The sequence below is a fragment of the Porites lutea genome, chromosome 13, assembly GCF_958299795.1.
Source record: "Porites lutea chromosome 13, jaPorLute2.1, whole genome shotgun sequence".
Lineage (NCBI taxonomy): Eukaryota > Metazoa > Cnidaria > Anthozoa > Scleractinia > Poritidae > Porites > Porites lutea.
In genome coordinates this window covers 18,567,519-18,588,383 of record NC_133213.1, presented here as the reverse complement: position 1 = coordinate 18,588,383, position 20,865 = coordinate 18,567,519, and the positions used below count along the sequence as shown (strand labels likewise).

General features: G+C 40.6%; 1 protein-coding gene across 1 annotated transcript in view; it reads right to left on the bottom strand.

Moving 5' to 3' along the window:
* Nucleotides 1-205: 205 nt before the first annotated feature.
* LOC140923273 (calcium-dependent secretion activator 1-like) overlaps nucleotides 206-20,865 on the bottom strand; it is a 34,363-nt gene continuing 13,703 nt past the window's right edge. Inside the window, exons 9-27 of the mRNA XM_073373360.1 lie at nucleotides 20,645-20,711; nucleotides 20,041-20,149; nucleotides 18,033-18,242; nucleotides 17,105-17,241; nucleotides 15,131-15,318; nucleotides 14,205-14,306; nucleotides 13,787-13,850; nucleotides 13,138-13,261; nucleotides 12,860-12,966; nucleotides 11,401-11,557; nucleotides 9,530-9,671; nucleotides 8,545-8,700; nucleotides 7,446-7,557; nucleotides 6,641-6,682; nucleotides 5,693-5,767; nucleotides 4,500-4,583; nucleotides 3,004-3,111; nucleotides 1,994-2,098; nucleotides 206-1,146 (exon numbers count right to left, since the gene is read on the bottom strand). Coding sequence (XP_073229461.1) covers nucleotides 916-1,146; nucleotides 1,994-2,098; nucleotides 3,004-3,111; nucleotides 4,500-4,583; nucleotides 5,693-5,767; nucleotides 6,641-6,682; nucleotides 7,446-7,557; nucleotides 8,545-8,700; nucleotides 9,530-9,671; nucleotides 11,401-11,557; nucleotides 12,860-12,966; nucleotides 13,138-13,261; nucleotides 13,787-13,850; nucleotides 14,205-14,306; nucleotides 15,131-15,318; nucleotides 17,105-17,241; nucleotides 18,033-18,242; nucleotides 20,041-20,149; nucleotides 20,645-20,711 — 2,320 coding nt within the window. The 3' untranslated portion in view covers nucleotides 206-915. The remainder of the gene's footprint in view (nucleotides 1,147-1,993; nucleotides 2,099-3,003; nucleotides 3,112-4,499; nucleotides 4,584-5,692; nucleotides 5,768-6,640; nucleotides 6,683-7,445; nucleotides 7,558-8,544; nucleotides 8,701-9,529; nucleotides 9,672-11,400; nucleotides 11,558-12,859; nucleotides 12,967-13,137; nucleotides 13,262-13,786; nucleotides 13,851-14,204; nucleotides 14,307-15,130; nucleotides 15,319-17,104; nucleotides 17,242-18,032; nucleotides 18,243-20,040; nucleotides 20,150-20,644; nucleotides 20,712-20,865) is intronic.

Sequence of the window (20,865 nt, the reverse complement as noted above, 5' to 3'; positions counted from 1 at the left end):
CCACCTAAGCGGGTAACCCCACCTACCTGAGGTCCCTCAACTCAACGTAAACAGGCCCTTAAACGCTCCATTGACAGTAATGGTGACGATTTTACACCTTTCATAACAAACTTACGAAACGACCTACTGACTGGACAGGCTTAGCCTGCGAAGCACAGACGTACTTCCGGTCGTCGCTTCTCTCCCGAGCGACGACCGGAAATACGTCTGCGCTTCACAGGCTAGGACAGGCTAAACTACAGAGGAATCCCGATTTTTCGAACTTCCTGGAGAAAAGTGATTTGGTTCGACAATCGAGAAGTTTAAAAATAGTGTTTGACTGGCAGAAGTACGTCAGCTTTGGTTCAAGTTGTTTTAGACTACGAGCAGTCTCGTCGTCACAGGCGACATTTTAACCATACGCTTTCCGTATTAAGTCTCTCATTTACCAATAATTTTTCTAAAGTAAAGACTAATACGATCTTTTAAAACAAAACCTACAACACTACGCGACGTTTACTCTTCGTACAAAATATGAAACGAACTTTTAACATTTTGCTATTATTGTTCTCCATAACTTTTGTTTTCTTTTTACTCTTGCAGTAAGACTTCATTTGTAGGATCTGCCTAGTGTACAACGACTAAATAGTCATTTGTAGCTGGAAATATTTGCTAGTTTGAAGTTTTCTCTTAGCTCAATACAACATTAACTTTCCTAACTAAACATTTTGTTAAAATTTATTGCTTCTTTCTATCTTACTTTCTTTTTCATGTACACTAGAGGCCATTGTTAATAAATTACTAGCATGTTTAAACTTAATATTAACTTAGTTTTTTCGAATGTATGTCATTGTATGAGCGCAGAAAAGGCAGGTAGCATTTCCCGCCAAAAATTCCCGCCATTATTTTAACTCGCGCGCCATTGTTGTCGCAATCCTAGGTCCTATTCTCCAATTTAATAAACGCCTCTTCCTCGTCACTCGACTCAGTCTCCTCATCCTCGTCAACTCTATCCCCACCCGGGTAGGGTTGTTCCTCAATGTTGTAAATGCTCTGTCCTTTGTGCATGGCGTCCTCCATGCGAAGGCGGGAGAACATTGTGTTGTAGGTTGCGGAGTAAATAGTGCGGGACGGCAACTGGTCATCACTGACAAATTGTGGAAGTTCCTAGGGAATTTATAGGCGGCATCTTTAATCCGGCCCCGAACGTACACGCAAGTTTCTCCCCTGCGGAAGGAGGCTGGTTGCAGCCCCCTGGGGTTTTTAGAGTAATTAATCCCCGTCGCAGGTAGCTCCGGTTGTTTACTATCTAACTATCCCATCCCAGTGATGCTAGTCCATCGCGCGGTTACCCCAGTGTTTAGCAGTTTCTTCACTCTCTTGCACAGCCGTTTTTGTGTTGTCACGCAGCGCTACTCCCCCTCCCCCTCTCTTGAAAAGAAAGGCGTTGCGTGACGACACAAAAACTGGCTGCGAAGGAGACTACGTATTATGACGCCGGTAGTGAATTATACACCAGGATGGAGGGAAAATTTACAGAGAAAAAAACCCTCTCCACAGAGTAGTCCGGGGGTAGAATAACCGAACTTTCAATTTGGGGATTCATATGCTAACCCTGACACATTCCCGCAGTTCCCACGATAGCAGATAAAAACACTGGTAGTCATGTCATGTCATGCCTATCCTGAGAAAACAGCCGACATTTCGCGACGCCAACACTGGCTTCCTCGAGGAACGACTTGAAAAATTCCACGCTGGTGATGAGTCACTACCCAGATCTGGGTAGTGCTTCTGATTGGTCGTGCTACAATATGTTTCAGCCGCTCAGAGGCACCACCCAGAGCTTGATAGTAACCCGTTATCAGTATGGAATTTCTATGGAATTTCGCTTCTCAGACGTTATTTCGGGGGGGGAGGGGGGGTGGGGGAAGCCGTGTTGACGTCGCGAAATGTCGGCTGTTTTCGCTTTTCTTCGGATATAGAACTACGCATATTCATTGCGTGACACACTTACCGCCGCGAGCGCAAGCAGAGTTTGGACTTGGTACTGATGTAACGCCATACTCATCCGATCTGACAACCAGTCACAAATCTTCGTTATTACAGACGTGTACCACTCCTGCAAGAAAGGATAGCCATTAGTTCAATTAAGAATAAAGTAAAACACTCAGAACTCTTCTAGAGCGCACAGAAGTTGTGCCAAATTGCAACAACAACAAGAGAAAAGTTCAGAGACAACAGTGTAATTCTCCCGAACTTTTTCAGAAGGATAGGAGCCAAGAACTGAGCAGAACATCTAAAGGAGGATAAATACATCTTGAACGTCTCTCAAAGACTCAACAGAGAGTGAAGGAATTATGTGTAAAGATGTAACTTCTGACGATTGAGAGACATGAGAACGAATTAGTCAGAAATAAATATTCTGACAGCAAGGTTTAGAGGCGCGCGGAGGCTCGTGGGATAGTTTCGGACTATTTATGTTTTTGGCAAGGGATCTGTGGCATTCTACGTCAGGTCAGTCGTCGTGTTCGCTTTCGCCTTGTTTTGCAAAGTTTCTTTTCCGAAAGTTCATATTCTTACGTGTTCAGATCTGCATATGTTTTGGTGTTATTATTTCCGTATATAGTTTCTGTATTTTTAAATACAGAAACTATATACTTAAAAGTATCTGGACCCGTATTCTTTGAAAAGAACCCCTTTTTGAGTAGTCTTTGTCACAAGGTATTCACCGTTCTAAGTCTTTGGCTTAAACACTTTCCCTGGGTTTTCTTGCTACTGCATTAGTAGGAGAATAAGTTTCCACACATTCTTTAGGCCACTTCTCAAGGGTGGTTAGTTAGTAGTTTTTCGTATCTGGCGTGGTACACGTGCTAGCCTAGGACATACAATAGTCTTTTTCTTAACTAGGATACATCTGCATCAGATGACTGACTGACGCACCCTAAATAAACTTTTCACTCTTCTCGTGTTAGTGGAGTAAGAATTTATTTTGCCCTCACCTTACTCTAAATTTCCAAACCTTACCTTAATCACCTGTCTCTTCACTTTCTCGTCGTTTAAGTGAACTCGAAATTCGTTCAAGTTTGAGTTGAAGAAAGTCAGGTATGAATCCTCAAGTTCTGTTCCAGGATTCTGCGAAAACAAGTCAGAAAAAAAAAGCGTTAAGAAAGTTAGGTTTTCTTTTGCTTAACCAAAGAAAAAGTATGCTCGTACCCAACTTATAATCTACAGAGCCGAGCCATCAGGATATGGCGTTTTGTAAAAGCCCCGATCTCAACATGTAGATTATCCGTATTTCGTAGGATACTAATAGATCACTTTCGATATATTAAAATTGTGACATGACTAAGAGGCTTTCTGGTCATTTTTCTCTATTTGGTTCGGTTTCTTTGTGCTCGTCTCTTCTGGGAACTGCGAGACAATACAGTCGTGAAAAATTTGCAATTTTGTGCCTAAAGCCTCGGAGTCATGTTAGAATTTTAATAGGCTGATTTAGCAACAGAACGGGAACGTCACTTGACGACGGGAAAGCGCGCGGTAAGGACTAAACTCGACTTCCGAAGCCCAATTTGCCGCTCTGCTATTGGTCAAGACAGTTGTTTGATTTGCGCGCCGTCGTCAACTGACGTTCCCGTTCTGTTGCTAAATCAGACTAATATATCGAACGAGGGCTATTCCCCATTTCAGAAACTTTAAGGGTTTGGTACAAGCTTTCGGCGCAACAGTCTCAAGGATCGTTTGGATGGAAAAGCTTTACCTATTATTAGCTAATGGTTGCCTTTATACCAACCATCCCATGATCATAACTACCCCCTGACCACCCAAACTATCCAAGAAATCACTGCGACCAAAGGCTGTAGCCATTCTACCAAGAGTTCTTGAGTGGGCAATTGTTCTCTGGAAATTTCGCGACCACGGATTCCACTCGATGTTAAAAGGTTCCCCTGAAATGAGGTTTGGAATTGTGGGGGGATTAATTTCCCAAGAGATGGACCTATTGAAAATGTGAAGGAAGTATACCAGGGTTTTGACAATCGTTTCATAAATACATATCTAATCTTCGTGGCAGGCACAAAGAGGGGAGAGAGCGGGGGAGGGGGAGGGGGAGAAAAGCGCATTCCGCTCTCCCTTTTTCTCTTCCTCTCCCCCTCTCCCTCTTCTCCCCTCCCCCTCTCCCTCTCCTTCCGACGCCTGCCACGCAGTCTAATACATACTCTGATGAAAACATGGGGGCACAAAAAGGGGAGGGAGCGGGTGAGGGAAGGGGGAGAAAAGCGCATTCCCCTCTCCCTTTTTCTCTTCCTCTTCCCCTTCCACTTTCCCTCCTCTCCCTCTCCTTCTGACGCTTGCTACGCAGTCTAATACATACCCTGATGAAAACATGGGGGCACAAAAAGGGGAGGGAGCGGGAGAGGGAAGGGGGAGAAAAACGCATTCCCCTCTCCCTTTTTCTCTTCCTCTTCCCTTCTCCCTCCTGTCTCCCTCCCCTTCTGACGCCTGCCACGCAGTCCAATACATACCATAAGTGAAAACATGGGGGCCAAGATGGATCCCTGATCATATCGAGCTACTTTGGACAACAGCGACTCCAACACACTGTTGAGCTGAAAAAGAACGTAACACTTCAGCTCGTCGTGCGCGAATGAATGATCTCACGAGTAAATACAGTTTAACCTCCATTAACGGGCCACCCCTGGGCCTCCAGCAAGTGGTCGCTTGATGGAGGTTACGTGAAGTTAGCCGCTCAAAAGAGGTTCTTCGGGAATTATTTATTTAGCAAAAACAACACCTTACTTTGAAACTAATACGCCGCAGAAGCGGTATTACTGGTCCACAATCTTTGGTCTAACTGAAGTTCTATCTTGGACTGTAGTTTCCCTCATCATATAGTTAAAATATGGCCAAACTAGGTGTATCCAGCACATGATGGCCGCTTAATAGAAGTGACAACAATGGGAGAACTCTCGCTGGAACGGCCAAAAGGTGACAGCGGCTGCTTTAGAGAAATTTAATTTATAATTCTTTTCTATCGCTATTTTGGGACTTTGGTTACTACTGGCCTCTTAATAGATAACTGCTTAATGGAGGTTCAACTTTAATCAGAAAAAGGAATTATCAATAGAAAATGAATTATATGACTTTTTCTTTCTCAGAGCGACAAATAAATAGAGGATATTACACGGTGGCGTGAAGATATGAATTTTATTTTCGAGTGGCAAAACAATATTTTACGAACGAGCGCAGCTCGTTCGTAAAATATTGTTTTTGCCACTCGAAAATAAAATTCATATCTTCAAGCCGCCGTGTAATGTTCTTTTTATTATATAGACAAAAAGACATCGATAAAATAATAGATTTTTATTTGCCAAAAAGTAATTGTGACGGCTCAAATTTACAGTACAGCAATATAAGACATTGTTTACAATAATCTGCAGAAATAACACTGAGCTGAATAGGGCTCTACAATTACAAAATATCAGCAAAGCTTTGAAAAATGTGTAAGTAAAATTCAAAAGACGCAAGACGCCTACAACTTTCGGAGGAAATTACGGAAATTACGTCATCGATAAACTCACGTGTGAGATTATGGAAAATAAACCCCTCGGGTCCCGGATGTAGTTTTTATGAATTTTAAGAGTGGTATATTTTCAAGTAAAACGCTCGTGTCTGTATAATAAATCAATAAATAGGTGAATGTTTAAGTAATAGTTACCTTGGCGATAAAGGATGAGGTCATCTCCTGAACGACATCTTTGAGAAAGATGTAGACATCTGAATGGTAGCGATACTGGAAGAAGAAGAAGAGATGAATGCATATAACGTAGATAAAATTTAACCAAATAAAATCGCTACAACGTAGATAAACAAGACAGAAGCACGTCCAGGAGGATCCCTTTTACACTGGATTCCTTAAAACTCCGGGAATAAAATATTTTAAAATGGAAGATTTACGACAATAGGACTCAACGACAAACTACGCCAAACCTCGCAGGGCACGAAAGTTTTGATTGTATTTCCACTTTAACACTTGTTGTTGAGAAGGATGAAGCCAAGGGTATACCCCTAGAGAACATAGGGAACTTAAGCAAAGGCGTTTTTGAAAGAAGCACATCAACCGGAGTTGGACTTTTGGCATTGTTGGGCAATGGTTTTGACCATGGGGAAAATCTTCTCTTGTAGAGTAAAGACGCTAAACAGTTCATCTTTGCTAGCGTCAAGGCATTTTTAAATAGACTGGAAAACGCCTCACGTTTAAAACAGCGTCTAAAACGCCTTCGCTTAAGCTCCCTAATAAACCACCCTTCTAACCTTCTCGATATTGGGGTACTCAACTTGGCATGAATCGAGTAAGATCGTTGCTGAGTATGCGCGACATGTTGCTAGGATAGGGTTTCGAACCCAGGCCTAATAGTTATGCGCTTGCTACAGCGGGTTCTTTGATGACCATCGGTTTATCAATCAACGGATTGTCGCACTCGAAAAACCAGTTTGACGAGAGAGAACAAGATTGACTAGTCCAGAAGTTCGGGCTGCGGCGACCTCAAAGGTTTAACAGAACCTCCTTTTCTCCTTCCCACCCAAGAATTATAAACAAGCTTGGCACCCGACATGAAGGTGAAGAAAAACTTTAAAAGAGTAGCTTTCAGTGGGATTCACTTACTTCTGAGTTCTCTGATTCTTCCCTGGCGCAAAGAAACCGAGACTGTAGAAAAGATGAAAACGGAATTATCTTAGCCCGGCAATAGGCGCACGTTTAGTTTTTTTTCAATGTAGGTCATGTGATAATTAACATAATTATTATTCCTCGAGCCCGAGCTCTGAGTCAATAGTCCACGAGGCCGAAGGCCGAATGGACTATTGATTCAGAGGCCATGAGGGCGAGAGGAATAATTGTTTTAGTAAAATCCAACTAGTTGGTCAAAAATATCGAGAATAAAAAACTTTTAGCTAGTTAAAGCTAGACTTTAATCCTTTTTTGCCGCCAAAAAGCCCGCGCTTTTCGCTACTAGTGGGCTATAACATATAGCCCAGTATTAGCTCAACCAATCAGAACGCAGCATTGATAATAGACCACTAGTTGGATTTAACTCATATTCTAAAGAACTCTTTCACTAAAATTACAACTGACTCCCGTGCATACAACAAAACATACAAGCTAAAGAGGTCTATTAAATGAAGGAAAAAATACATTGCAGCTAAAAGCATTTTGTGGTATTAGATTAAAATCTGCACACTTCTACATTGCAGTTGGAGTGATAAGGCACCTATGTCTCCAAAGAGGATCCTGAATTTTGACTTAACAGTACAGAATTTCAATTTTTAGGCTAAACAGGTTCTTGTATAGAGGGGGCCTAACTGGCATATTTTCGCCTAACAGTCAGTTCCTTAGACGTGGGTTTTCACTGGATCACACATTTGTACGTATATGGACTAACTTCTCAAAAGGAACTCTTTCCACCACTCACCTGTTTTTTAGCATGTATGACAACATTCAACATGACGCAGACAGTCCTGGGAACCCTTAGTTCCACGCTAAATCGTGTGCTCTTCAGCCAGTTTTCAAAAGACCCCTTTGTTCTGCAAGATAAGGGTAACAAGCATTTACTAAGGTTCTAAAAGTAGTACAAACAGGGTTCGTACCCTTTTTTGAATAAAAAAATTCATTTCAAGGACTTTCAAGGACACATTTCCCATTTTTCAAGGACTCCATTCAATGCAAAATAGAGCCTTAAGTCTATTTCTTTTCTAGTTCTTCCACAACACGAGTAATTTTTCTGTGTTTGCTCCTTTTCTTTTGCAGTTCCCCTTAAACTATTAAGTTAGCATTGAAATTCAAGGACTTTCAAGTTGCGTGAGAACCCTGTATCAAAGTAACATTTTTGAGAAGACCCGGTATCAACTTTCAATTAAAAACGTAATTCATTAATGAAACCATACCAATTTTAACACTACCTGCAGTGCAGTGCAGACGATTTCTTCGGGCGCGCGAATGTTCTTGCTCGCCTAAGCGCAATGTTGAAACTGCTAAAGAGAGGAAGAGTTCTTTTGCATAAAATCAAAGAAGGCGGGTACAGCGATACGAACATAAACAAACAGCTTTTGCCCGCCCAAAATACGCCTACACTGCAGGTTAATGTATACATGGAGGGAGGTTCAACTGTTAAAGGATCAACAGAGGCCAAATATTAAAATCCCGAAGTCTAAAGATAATACCCACGGGTCTCAGCAAACGAACCAGTCAATCTTGTTTTGTTAACAGTTATATTACCTGCAAATTTACTGAGCGGAGACCTCGATCTTGAATGTAAAAACAGCAGCTTTTCTGGTAGAAACGGGCCCCAGGTTCTTAAATTAGTGAGCTTGCAAATTTGACAGAGGCCATCATTCCCGCGCTTGGTATCTTGAACGCGTGGAAGATTTTTCCCGCGCTTGGCAACAAGCGCAAGGTTTTCCCGCGCTTGATTCCTAAATGTTTTTCAACCGGTGCATTGCTTCTGCTAGAACTTTCCTTGAGTAGACAATAAAGTGATAATACGTGGATAACTGTATTTCTTAAGTACATACCGTTTGACACATGACTGCACCATGTCAGAGGCCATCAGTTTAAGTCTTTTCATGAGGTGAGAAGCCAACACCTCATCAGGCCAATTTAATTCTGCAATGAACTGCTGTAACACCGTGAGCTTCCAGAAAAGATCTTCGGACGCCCGACAGCCATCTCTGAAAAGCAATAGAGAGATTTAGAGTCACGCTTATACAAACTGCAAACTTGAATCTGTGCCACGTGACCAAGTTTTTCCTTTCTTTGCCGTCTACTGTCCATTACTTCTACTTGTTTCTACTTTGTTTCACGCAAGTTTTATCCATAAGAATTGTTTTGAGCTCTTTTATCTGCTTATTTTCTATTTTCCGAAATTCTCAACTTGAATCTGACGTTTGCCGTAAAACATATTTCGATTTAAATATGGTCAACTCAACCATTAGGGATCTTAAGATCCGATGACGATGACGGCAGCCATAACGTCGATCAAAAAGCGATCTCGCGTTCTTTCAATCTTCATCACGATTATTCCAACTCGCTTACTCAAATGTAGCAGAACTCTCCTGGAGTTGAATTCCCAAGGAACATCCACAAGTTCAGAAAGAAAAGGAGAATTTCTCCGTGGCGGCCTATTTACGTCCTTCAAGAAAAGAGAAATTAGACATTTTCACGTCGTAATCGTGCAGAGACGGCAATAAATGTACAAGAAAGTGTGCTGCACGTTTGTTTTGCTCATTAAGGGCCTGTTTACATGGAGGTGGGGGACCCCAGACAGGTGAGGTAACATGGGGCAGGTCACCCCACCTATCACGTAAACGTTATCAAATTAAAATGAGAGGTTATATGGACAGGCGGGTTGCCCCACCTAAGCGGGTTACCTCACCTACCTGGGGTCCCCGAACTCCATGTAAGCAGGCCCTAAATCTATTGCTTTTTTGACGTTCTTGTTGCCGTTGCCGTCTTTGGATCTTAAGGTCCCTATTGCTCACTGCCACGAGGTTAACTCACCTAACAGGATTCCAGTTTTCCTTTTGAAATCCTTTGTGAAGAGACTGGGCAATTGACGACTCCATTAGGTCAATGTAACGAATCACCAACGGCGCAAAAACATCTCGCAAGTGATGATGGAATTTACCTCGATTGAGGTTAGCTGAAGACAAGAGCACAACAATACGCCATTTGCGAGTTGCTCCGAGCCTCTGTTTTAAAGCGAGGCTAAGTGCAAAGCCATTGATATAGAGGATATTACACGGTGGGGCGAAGATATGAATTTTATTTTCGAGTGGCAAAACAATATTTTACGAACGAGCGCAGCGAGTAAGTAAAATATTGTTTTTGCCACGAGAAAATAAAGTTCATATCTTCAAGCCGCCGTGTAATGTTCTTTTTATTATATAGACAAAAAGACATCAATAAAATAATAGAAGGAAATGGCCAAAATTACGTCATCGATAAACTCACGTGTGAGATTATGGAAAATAAACCACTCGGGTCCCGGATGTAGTTTTTATGAATTTTACGAATGGTATATTTTCCAGTAAAACACTCGTGTCTATATAATAAAAGATAATAATTTGTTTGTTGTCATGTAAATGAAACGCATTTTCCCCAGAAATGTTTTTCACTTAACCTCGTTTTTAAAATGACAGTTTTTTTGAACTCGGGAATCCTAGTCCGTGGTGAACAAATGACACATGAATCTAAACATAAGTCTTACTCAGTCATACCTAAATAGCGAATTACTTTTAAATTAAAACCACATACAAAGAAAAAATGCAAAAGAGTATCTGAATGTTTGATACAGATGTTGCGGTTCAATTTTATCCATGGTTTAAACTTTATTTTCCTTTTTTTCAAATTTATCATGAGACATTATCATATCCAAAACCAAAAGACATTTTATTTTAAACCAAGGACGAAATTGAACCATAACGTAGACATAGTTTGAATCTAACGATTCTCAGCCTTGCAATTTCAATACATTGTGGTGCTAATGATTTTTAAAACACTCGGTTACGAGTAGGAGTTTAAAGGGTCTATGTCACGCTGCTTTCTATCTTTTTTAAAAAAAAAGCTAAAACGTGTCTTCACATCAATTGTATTCGAAAAATAATGGTCCAGTTTTGTCATTTAAGGTTGTACTTAGGCATTGAAACAGTTTCCTGTCGTCTGTCGCTAGGGATGGCAAGGATGAACATGGATTGAAACTTTAAAAAGTTGGGCCCATTTTTTTCTCCAAGTTTAAATGCTATGCCGGCAAAAAATCGCCAAAAAAAAAATTATGGCTTGTACTCTTTGTTTGATATCTTCTTCATAACTCTGGCAAAGACACTAAGGACAGGCTCTGTCACAGAATGGACCGGAAAAAGAACGTCCTTGTGACATAGCCACTTAAAATTCTAAGTAAACGTTGAAAGTAAGTTTGAGATAATACTTGGCTTCACACTAGAAGCTAAGTTTGTTTTAAGTAAGCACTTGATTGAAGTGCACTTGGAAATCCTACGTTGCTCTGTAGAACTGAACATGGCTTCACACTTGTTGACAAAGTATGTTACTTAAAGGAAAAGCCGTCAACTCTCCGTTCGTTAGAAACTTGAAACCGCTGCAAGTGCACATCGTGCATATGGCCGTTTCATTTCTTATTGGTCAAGTGTGTTATCAAGTGTGGTGTAGCCATACTTGGCGGCGAATTTTGGCATTTTTTAACTACGAACGTTTCCATGGTCACCAAGTGAAGTTTAAGTGGGTACATTTTACCCCTTCACACTCAAAGTAGGTTCAAAGTACACTTACATTACACTTGAAGCTCTAGTGTGAAGCCAAGTAATAATGGATGTTGACCCCTAGTTCTTTTTAGCAAGACACATTTAAGCACTTACGATCATTAGACAGATATTCGTTCAACAGCTGAAATAACTGAAAACTTTCCCAAGTGTCCGGCGGTTGAGCAATTAGTGTGGCGTCCATATCAACAGTGAACAGGGACCAGAAGATTTCCTGGTGCTCAATCATCAGATCAGACACCCAAGCAAGTGCCTACAAAAACAGTAAGTCAAAAGAAAAAACAAAAAAACAAAAAAAGGCCTGTTAATAGCCAATTAACAACTGTGTCGCTTAGTGGAGGTGGGTGCCTGGGATGTCTAGAGGTTTCTTCTTTTGGCAAAGCCAGCCCCTAAACAGACTGGAATTATGCCCCATGGCTGGTAAACCAGGGGCGGATCTAGGGGGAGGGTGCAGGGGGTGCGCACCCCCCCTGAGATTACCTGCGGTTTTCTAATACAACTGGTATTCTGCAAAAAAAAAAAACTATGTGGTTTATTGGTGTTGAAGTAGAGCAAGAGACAAGTGCACCCCCTCCTAAAAAAAATCCTGGATCCGCCCCTGTAAACCCGCGCCTTCCAACAATGAGCTCCCACTCCAATGGAACCAGGTACCTCTCACTGATATATCAGTGGAACAATAAAAGGGGGAAGGGGTGGGGGTAAGTGAATGATCCAAAGGCTAAACGAAGAGTGGCCGCCAGGAAACGTTGCACCAAGAACATGAAGCTTAAGAACCAACGAAGGCGACGGCTACTAAAACGTCACGTCACTCAAAAAAAAATGAATTTGCGCTGCTTCAAACTTTGCGCTTATTCCACCTCGTCCAATTCGTCAAATGTTGCCAATTTCTTCTGGAGATAAATTCTTAAAGACTGCATCGAAAATCAGGAAAAGAAAAACAAATTCATTATCTTGTGTTCATTTTTTCACATTCCCCACTAAAGGTATATTTGCATGGGCATTTTCACGTCGTCGTAGTCGTGCAGCGACGGCAAAGAAATGTACAAAAAAGCGTGACGCACGTCCAGAGTCGTTGTTTTGCTAATGTAGACCTATTGCTTTTTTGCCGTTTTCGTTGACGTCGCCGTCGTCGTTGGTTAAGCTCCCTATTAGGGACTTTAAGATCCAACGACGCGGACGGCAACAAGAACGCAAAAAAAAAACAATAGGTTTTTTTGCACGTGCGTCACGCTTTTTTGTACATTTCTTAACCTGTTTTTGCACAACTACGAAGGAAAAATGCCTAATTTAGTGTTTTATGGGGACGTAAACAAGCAAATTGAATTTCTCTTTCTGTACTCGGATATGGTCCCTTGAAATTCAGCTTCAGGAGGGTTCACCTACATATGTCAAAGTAAAAGGGCAGGAATAATTGCGATAAAGACTGACAGAAAGCACATTCACTTTTTAAGCGACGTTCTCATTGCCGTCGCGTCGTTGGATCTTAAAGTCCCTATGATAATTGACGGCGTCCCGAAAACAGTGTATGCTAAGCCTTGCTAAAACTCTTGTTTACCTCGGCGTGATGTTCCTCATTCTGATGCAGTAAATCAATACACAGCTCTGCCAAGTGCATGATGTCATTCAGTTTAGTGTCAGGTGGAACGTGATCCCCGGCGGATTCTTAAAGTATAAAAAAGAGATTGGACATTACGGTCGGCGAACACCTCTTATCAAGGAGCTTTAAGGAGCTTTGCCTCCTCAATTTCGGTACATGAAAAGTTGGACGTGGTGGTTCAATAACACTAATGAGAGAAAAAGGCAGGAACTATTCTTTCACGTTTTAAGACCCACCTTCGATTTTTGCATATGCCGACACTCGCGTGTAGTTCACCAGAGCAGCCTGATGAAGACAATTTCTAATTTCTTTCCTAAATTCGTCGGGTGGAACAGGCGTGGAAATATCTTTCATCATAACCTTGGAAAAAGAACAGGACAAAACCTTTTTCAGCCCGTAAGCATAAAGCGGATTTGGCTTAACTTTGTAGGGACGGGGGGTGGGAATACAATAAGGAACTTTTGGGTGGGGATGTGCCACTGGGAAACAAGAAACCTTAGCCTATACAAGACCTAGTTCAAGTCTAAACTCCCAAAATCCCTCCCTATCCCAGAGTCGCAGTAAATAATATCCAGTAGTGTTCTTAATGATAGCCATCTAGCGACGCTTTCTTTGCTATTAAACTTTGTTGCGGGTTAATTTAAATTTGCCGATTTAATTTTTAGTGTCAATTTCCAGTTTTCCTAGTTTGGACTAAAATCCTCAATGAACTGATCCGTTTCCTGGAAAATAGTACCCTATCCTAGGCCTAAACTCTCATATACCCTATCCCACCATACACTTTACATACCAACAAAGACCATATGCTAGTAGCAGATCCCCCTCCCCCCGCAATATATCTCAACACTTCAGTAAAACAGCAGTGAAACTGAAAACTCGCATTACCCTTTCAAATAAAGAAAGCGTTGCTTTCAAGGCTCCTTCAGGACGTCCAAATGGAAAAGAATATCTGGAAGGAAACGGAAAAGAAAAAAATGAGATCTATGCTGCGGTCTTAACCCGAAAAGTTTCTGGATGAAATCCTAAAATGTGATCATTGAAGCAGCTCAGCAGCACGTTTTTCCTGTGGTGCTGTTTACTATGCTGTACAAGGTGATTCTGAACTTCAGCACGCGGATAAAATATTATGGTGTGACCATTTAAATGAACGATAGGCAATACTTTTATATGATTCTATTAGTTTTGCATTATTTCTCAAAATGAAAATTTGGGCATATTTCAAAATGGTATAAATGTAGGTGAAAAATGCTTACCGCCACAAGGAACCCACACACAAGTAAATGAACTCAGTCTTTTCAATCACCTGTAATGAGTTATTTGATAAGCCAGTAGATTCCACAGACGAACTTTAATTTCCTCAAACCAAGTTTTTTCATCAGAAGTAATAGTCCCAATGCCATCAGGCCTAAAGAGGAAATTGAACGATTCCAATTCAACAAAACACACCGTATATCAACTCGGAAAGAGAAAATAATTCACGCTAAGAAATGGAGCGAGAAAGTGTGAAAATCAATGAAGCATCTAAAATCTTAATCTTGGGTCAAATCGTTGGTTTCACTGTAAAAGGAGGAGCCGTCGTTACGTCTCGTTGCCATGGCAGTAAAATTTCTGGATCTCAACAAACCGTACTCCTGCAAATATGGCAGAAAACTCAAAAGAACTAAAAAAAAAATGACATTTATGACTTTCTCGTGCAGGATTGCACTCAGGAACAAAACGGTAGCCAATACTATACTATCGTCTAACAATGCAAATGACCGTCTATCTCAAGAAGTAATGTTGAGATCCAGAAATTTGGCTACCATGGTAACGTGACGTCACACTACTCTCCATTGCACTCCCTGAAAACCTGGATAACACGAGCAAAACATGCAAGTATCGCGCTAGCAAAAGTGCTGATAACTTACTAGGCCTTGAAGTTCAACGTCTCAAAAGTGACACAACCACACAAAACTAAGACGTGTGAAAGTAAAACTACCTGCAAAACTGGTTAAACGTAAATTGTAGTAGATGTACGAGGACAGAATTCGCCGCTTTAAAACCGAGAAGGGAACTGGAACCGAAATGCGTCCCGAAATTGTTTCTGGGATTGTCACTGGAGACGCGCCGGTCAGCTATTGGCCATTTTTTTCCTGTCCCTGGCAACATATCCAGAAGTCTTTGCAAAAGTTTATTAGGCCCAATCTCCCCCTCGTTTTTAAAGTACAATTTGCGGTCAAAGCCACAAACCTGTTCCCATGAACATGCGACGCACAAAACGCAAAACTGTAATGAAGAAGGGTGGGGTCGATCATGATCCCAGCTTCTGCTCTGTCTAATAAGTCCGTCAAGTAGCTTAGATGCCGATGGCAGCCACGTACGCCGTAACGCGCGCAGTACTCGTCCAGTACGAACACTTGGCCCGGAGAAAACCAGCCCTAAATGTAAAGAAACAACAACATCAAAAAAGGCGCATTTGAGTTTTGCTTAGAGGAGTATATCAAAAGGATTTTGCTCTTTTAGGTCAATTCTGTGCAAAAGGCATTACTCTGTAGAGTTATGAATAACATATTGAACAAACTTCATCAGGAAGCACTAATCATAATATTTTTTTTAGTGGTTTTTGCATGCATAGCATTAAAACTTAAAAAACGTTGGCCTAATTTTTCAAGTTTAAATCCACGTCTATCCTTGTCATCTGTTGCAACAGAAGACAGGGAACAGTTTTTATGCCAAAATATATTCTTTAAGAACAAAACTGGACCACTATTTTTGGACTTAAAGTAATGCGAAGATATGAGTTTAATAGTTTTAAAACTGATAGCAAATAGCGTGTCATTACCCCTTTAAAATCTCCATTCTTCCTCTATTCAACAAACGCATATCCCGTACTGTGGCGGAACTCAATAGGGAGTTTAAGCAACGACGACGGCGAGGGCAACGAGGACGACAAAAAAAGCATTAGGATTAGATTGGCAAAAAGACAACTTTGGACGTGCATAACCCTTTTTGTACTTTTCATTGCCGTCGTTCCCGGGCAGGTTCTTTAGGAATTTCTGGGTGGGGATGTGCCGCTGGGACCTGGCCAGAGCTAGTTCAGCTGAATTTTGCTACCCTATACTAGAGTTAACTCCCCAAATCCCCCCTATCCTAGAGTAGTGTTTTCCAGAAACTACTGAGGTCACTAGCACAGTCTAGCCAAAACAAAACCTTATACCACAATCACTAGTCTAGATAAAATCTTCAACCAACTGATCAGTTTCCTGAAAAATGATACCCTATTCTAGACCCAAACGCTCTGATTTATATACCCTATCCTAGAGTAAACTGCTTGAAAACCATACCCTTCACAGCGGCAAATACCTATATAGCCCATATATGGCAGTACCCCCACCCCCCCCCCCCCCCGGGCCGTCGTTGCACGACTACGACGTGAAAGTGCCTAATTTTACGTTTTGTGGAGAACGTGAACCCACGACAACGACCCTCTTTTCCTTTTCCTGAACTTTAATACAGTTCTTTAGAATTCAACTCCAAAAAAATTCGCCAACATCTGATGTAAAGAACGAGATGGAATAAGCGCGATACAGTTTAATGCAGCGCGAACACACTTTATGACTGACGTTTTTGTAGCCGTCGCTGTCCTTATTGCTTAAGCTCCCCATTTGTTCTTCGATTGCGGGGTCTCGATGTAGCTTGAATGTCTTGTTTAAGGATGTTTGCTGTGTTAATGAGCAGATGTCATGCTTTTAGAAGGATCTAATTAATAAACAGTAAAAGATGGTTCTGAGTTTTGAGTCTGTTAATGAAATTCTACAATGTGACCATTAAAATGAAAGCTAGTGAGTAATATTTTCTTGTGGTGCTGTTTATTATGGTGTGCAAGGTGGTTCTAACTTTTGAGTCTGTGGATGAAATCCTAAAGTGTGACCATTCAAAAGAAAGTTACTGGGCAGTACTTTCCTGTGGTACTGTTTATTATGCTGTACAAGGTGGCTCTAACTTTTGATTCAGTGGATAAAATCCTTAAGTGTGACCATTCAAATGAAAGCTGCTGAGCAGAACTTTCTTGCGGTACTGTTTAATTTGCTGAGCAATCATGTCAGTCATGTTCTAACTTTCCCCGTCGGTAAAGGGAATTCTACAGTTATAATGAAAGCTACTGAGCAGTGCACTGCTAAGGTGCCGCTTGTTAAACTGTAACAGAGGTGTAACATGTCATACCAAACAGGAGTAAGAGTCACTGAGTCTATGCGTCAATGTAAGATATTGAAGCTTCTCAAACAGCACATGGTGATTAAAGGTGCTCGGTTCAGCTTGAATCAGATCATCAAGTCCATGCTTTCTGGCACGATCATGATCTTAAAAAGAAACCAGTAAATATTTAGCAATAATTGAATGTAACTGAGTCTGAGTATGATGTGAAGAATAATGCAGATCGAGGAGAATGTTATCAGACCAAGGTGGACAACAGCCTCCAAGATCTGAGTAATTCTTCACATCATACAAAAGCCGAATTCAATAAATATATCTAAGTACTTGACAAGCTTATCTCCTCTTGTACTTTCTTCAAAACTTTGGCCTATTTCAGGATATAAAAAGATGTTTTTTTTTCTTGATGACACTCCTCAAAAAGTAGATAGATAAAACGTCCATCGAACAATAAGTATGTTTTGTGTATTCTTGGATTTCTTGTGTTCAGTTTTAGTCAGATATTCAGTTATTAATTTTCATCTATAGACAGCTGAGAGCGCCATTTGTTTCAGTTCATTACTGTCCGAGCAGCCTCGTTTCCAGGCAAATATACCATCGATCAACCTTGTTGTCAATATGGTATGTTGCTGGCATCTTTCAAATATAGCAAGCGCCAGTTAGTTATGAAGGGTTACAATTAGCCGGAGATTGGAGCCAATCAGAAACGGTGAACTATTTTCAGGGCTGTCATTAAGAGGCGGGGGCCTGGGATCTCCCCCAGCTACTTTCATAGGAAAATTGAAGAAAAGTAGAACCAAAAGAAATCCCTAGCTGGTTTGATTCCCCGCCAACTTGTTGTATTTTTTTTTACACCCAGCAAATTGAAATCTTAGTGACAGCCCTGTATTTTGAAAGAATAATTAGATATTTCTAAAGAAGCAATGATTACGTGACCAACCTCCCTGAAGTCTTGTCAGTGTGCTGCTGACATGTGGCTGAACACTGACAGCAGACAGATTTGGAGCAACAGGCTTGTGTGACTGTCCTGTTGCCGTGTAGAGTTTATTGACCCAAATCTGACGTTCAAGTTCTTCTTCTGTTGCAAACAAGACTTGGTCTCCCTCTTTAACAGCTTTGAAGAAAAATCTTCCTCCCCTGTGTTCCTCATCTACAAAAATGATCACAATATTTATTAATTAAACCAAAGGGGAAAATATTGAGATTTCTCTGGAAACCGCAGCGACCAGAGATTAATGCTGTCCAGTTGTCCCGGATTGCCTCATGTACAGTCTGTAAGTAGGGAAATCCAGACTCTAGAATCCAGGAAATTTATGCTTGTTGGATCCGGAATCCTGGACCTTGGAATCTGGAATACAGCTCAAGGAATCCAGAATCCCACTAATGATTGAAATCCAGAATCCAAGTTCCACTGAGAAAAACTGGAATCCAGCAAATGGAACCTGGAATCGTCGCCATGGAATATAGAATCCAAGACTGTCTAGCTTGGATTCCCTTTATACATGGGAAACACGGAGGCTCCAGAAAATAATTTGCAGAAAATACTTTTTTCAATTTTATGGAGAAAAATGAATCTGTGTCACGTATTTGTTTGTTAACTAAACTTCATTGGATGACAACAACTCTATTTAATAGAGTAAATGTACATAAGAAAGGGTGCTGTTCTTGCACCTCAAATTCTTTCCCTGGTCACTCAAAATGCCCCACACTGCACTTTTCAGGGGACCTGAAACAAACTTTTTCCCAGGGAGGCCTTCAGCCTCTTCCTATGGAGGGGGATTTAATCTCCTTTTAACCCTTCAAGCCCCAATATCCACATACAAATTCTCCAAACTGATCTCCATGCATCTCCTTTAAGAATTAGTTGAGAGAATTTGATAAAAGATCAAAGCATTTTCTCTATGATGATCATTTTATTAATTCTCATAACTTTATCTCTTGACATTGTATGGATATTGTTAGGAGAAAATTGATGTTGGTCACTATTGGGACTTAGAGGGTTAAACCCTACCTCCATACGTAACCACTTTTCTTTGATGCCTACCAGGGTTCCATCCAGGATTTATCGTTTGGGGGAGAAGTCCTGAGTGGCCGAAAGCCACAAGCCTCCTAGCGGGATCTGAGGGCATGCCCCTGGAAATTTTTGGTATAGGTAATAGCATGATTTGTAGTGGTATTTGGCATAAATACCACTAGTGATATTTCGAAATTGTTATACGTAATTTCACGAGCCGTTAGGCGAGTGAAATTTGAGACAATTTTGAAATATCACGAGTGGTATTTGTGCCAAATATCACGTACAAATCATGCTATTATTTGTTTAAACTAACCCCAGCAAAAGGTTGTAATTTTCACATGTAGGTATTTCAAATTAAGCAGAAATTTCTCATGTGGTAGTATGATGAAATGAATATGCACTGAGATGCAATCTGGAGCATTTTGAGACAATTTTGAGAAATGTTACAGTGATATTTTATTTTAATTTTTGTAGTCATGATCATGTTCCTCGTCACATACAGTGTCCTTAGACAGGGAATACTTACCAATACTTCATGTGCACTGACCTTGTCTTGTCTGGATGATTTTCCAATATAGTTACTTACATACTGTAATGATAACAAATTTATATATTTGGGGGGAAGCTCGGCATTTGGAGGGGGGGGGGGCAAGCTTCTACCCCTCAAATACCATAGAAAGAACCCTGCCTACCCATGTACTTATATGTTTCCTCCTTCTCCATTAAATAACTCTTTAGGTCCCAAGAGTGACCAGCCTCAATTTTCTCCTAACAACATCAGCAGATCAACGAGAGTAAAAGTTATGAGAATTACTAAATTGATGACCAAAGGGAGAATACTTTGATCCCAAACCAAATTCTCTCAACTATTCTAAAAAGAAATGTATGGAGAGCAGTCTGGAGCGTTTTTATGTGGATTTTGATTACGTACCATGGATTGCCTCACAATAGTCCACAGTGTAACCGACTAGTTCCATCATTTCTGTTGGTTCAGCTTGCTTTTCACGATAACTGCATATTGCAAATGTGTAATGGCTGACCTGAATATAAAATAAATATGGCATAAATAGAAAAAAATCTTATTGATTTTGAGATGAATCAAATGATGCATAATAAACAGTACCACAGGAAAGAACTGCTCAGTAAGCTTTCCTTTGAATGGTCACACTGAAGGATTTCACCCACAGAGTCAAAAGTTAGAGCCACCTTTGTACAGCATAATAACCAATACCACTGTATAATACTGCTCAGTGGCTTTCATTTGAATGGTCACACTTTAGGCTTTCATCCACAGACTAAAAAACGTAAAACCACCTTATACAGCATAATACTCAAAAGTTAGAACCACCTTGCACAGCATAATAAACAGTACCACAGGAAAGTACTGCTCAGTAGCTTTCATTTGAATGGTAACACTTTAGGGTTTCATCCACAGACTCAAAGATATTTTTAACAACACACCCAAAAGGTAACAAAAGCCTGTACTTAGTGATTAGTAAGTGATTAAAACTTCTAAAACCACAACTAAAAAATACCTGAACAAGAGCAAAGAAACGCTCTTTCCATTTCTTCCACACACTTCTTCCCTTTGCATAGATTTTCCTAAATAAAGCAAAAATTAATAAAATAACATGAAAATATTAGCAGAGATAAAGATAAGTCATTGAAAAAACAAGAAGAAACCTAATCTTCAATTAGTCAATAATTCTGTAAATCTGATCTAAATCCTAGTATCTTTCTAGCAAAATTGTGGGTG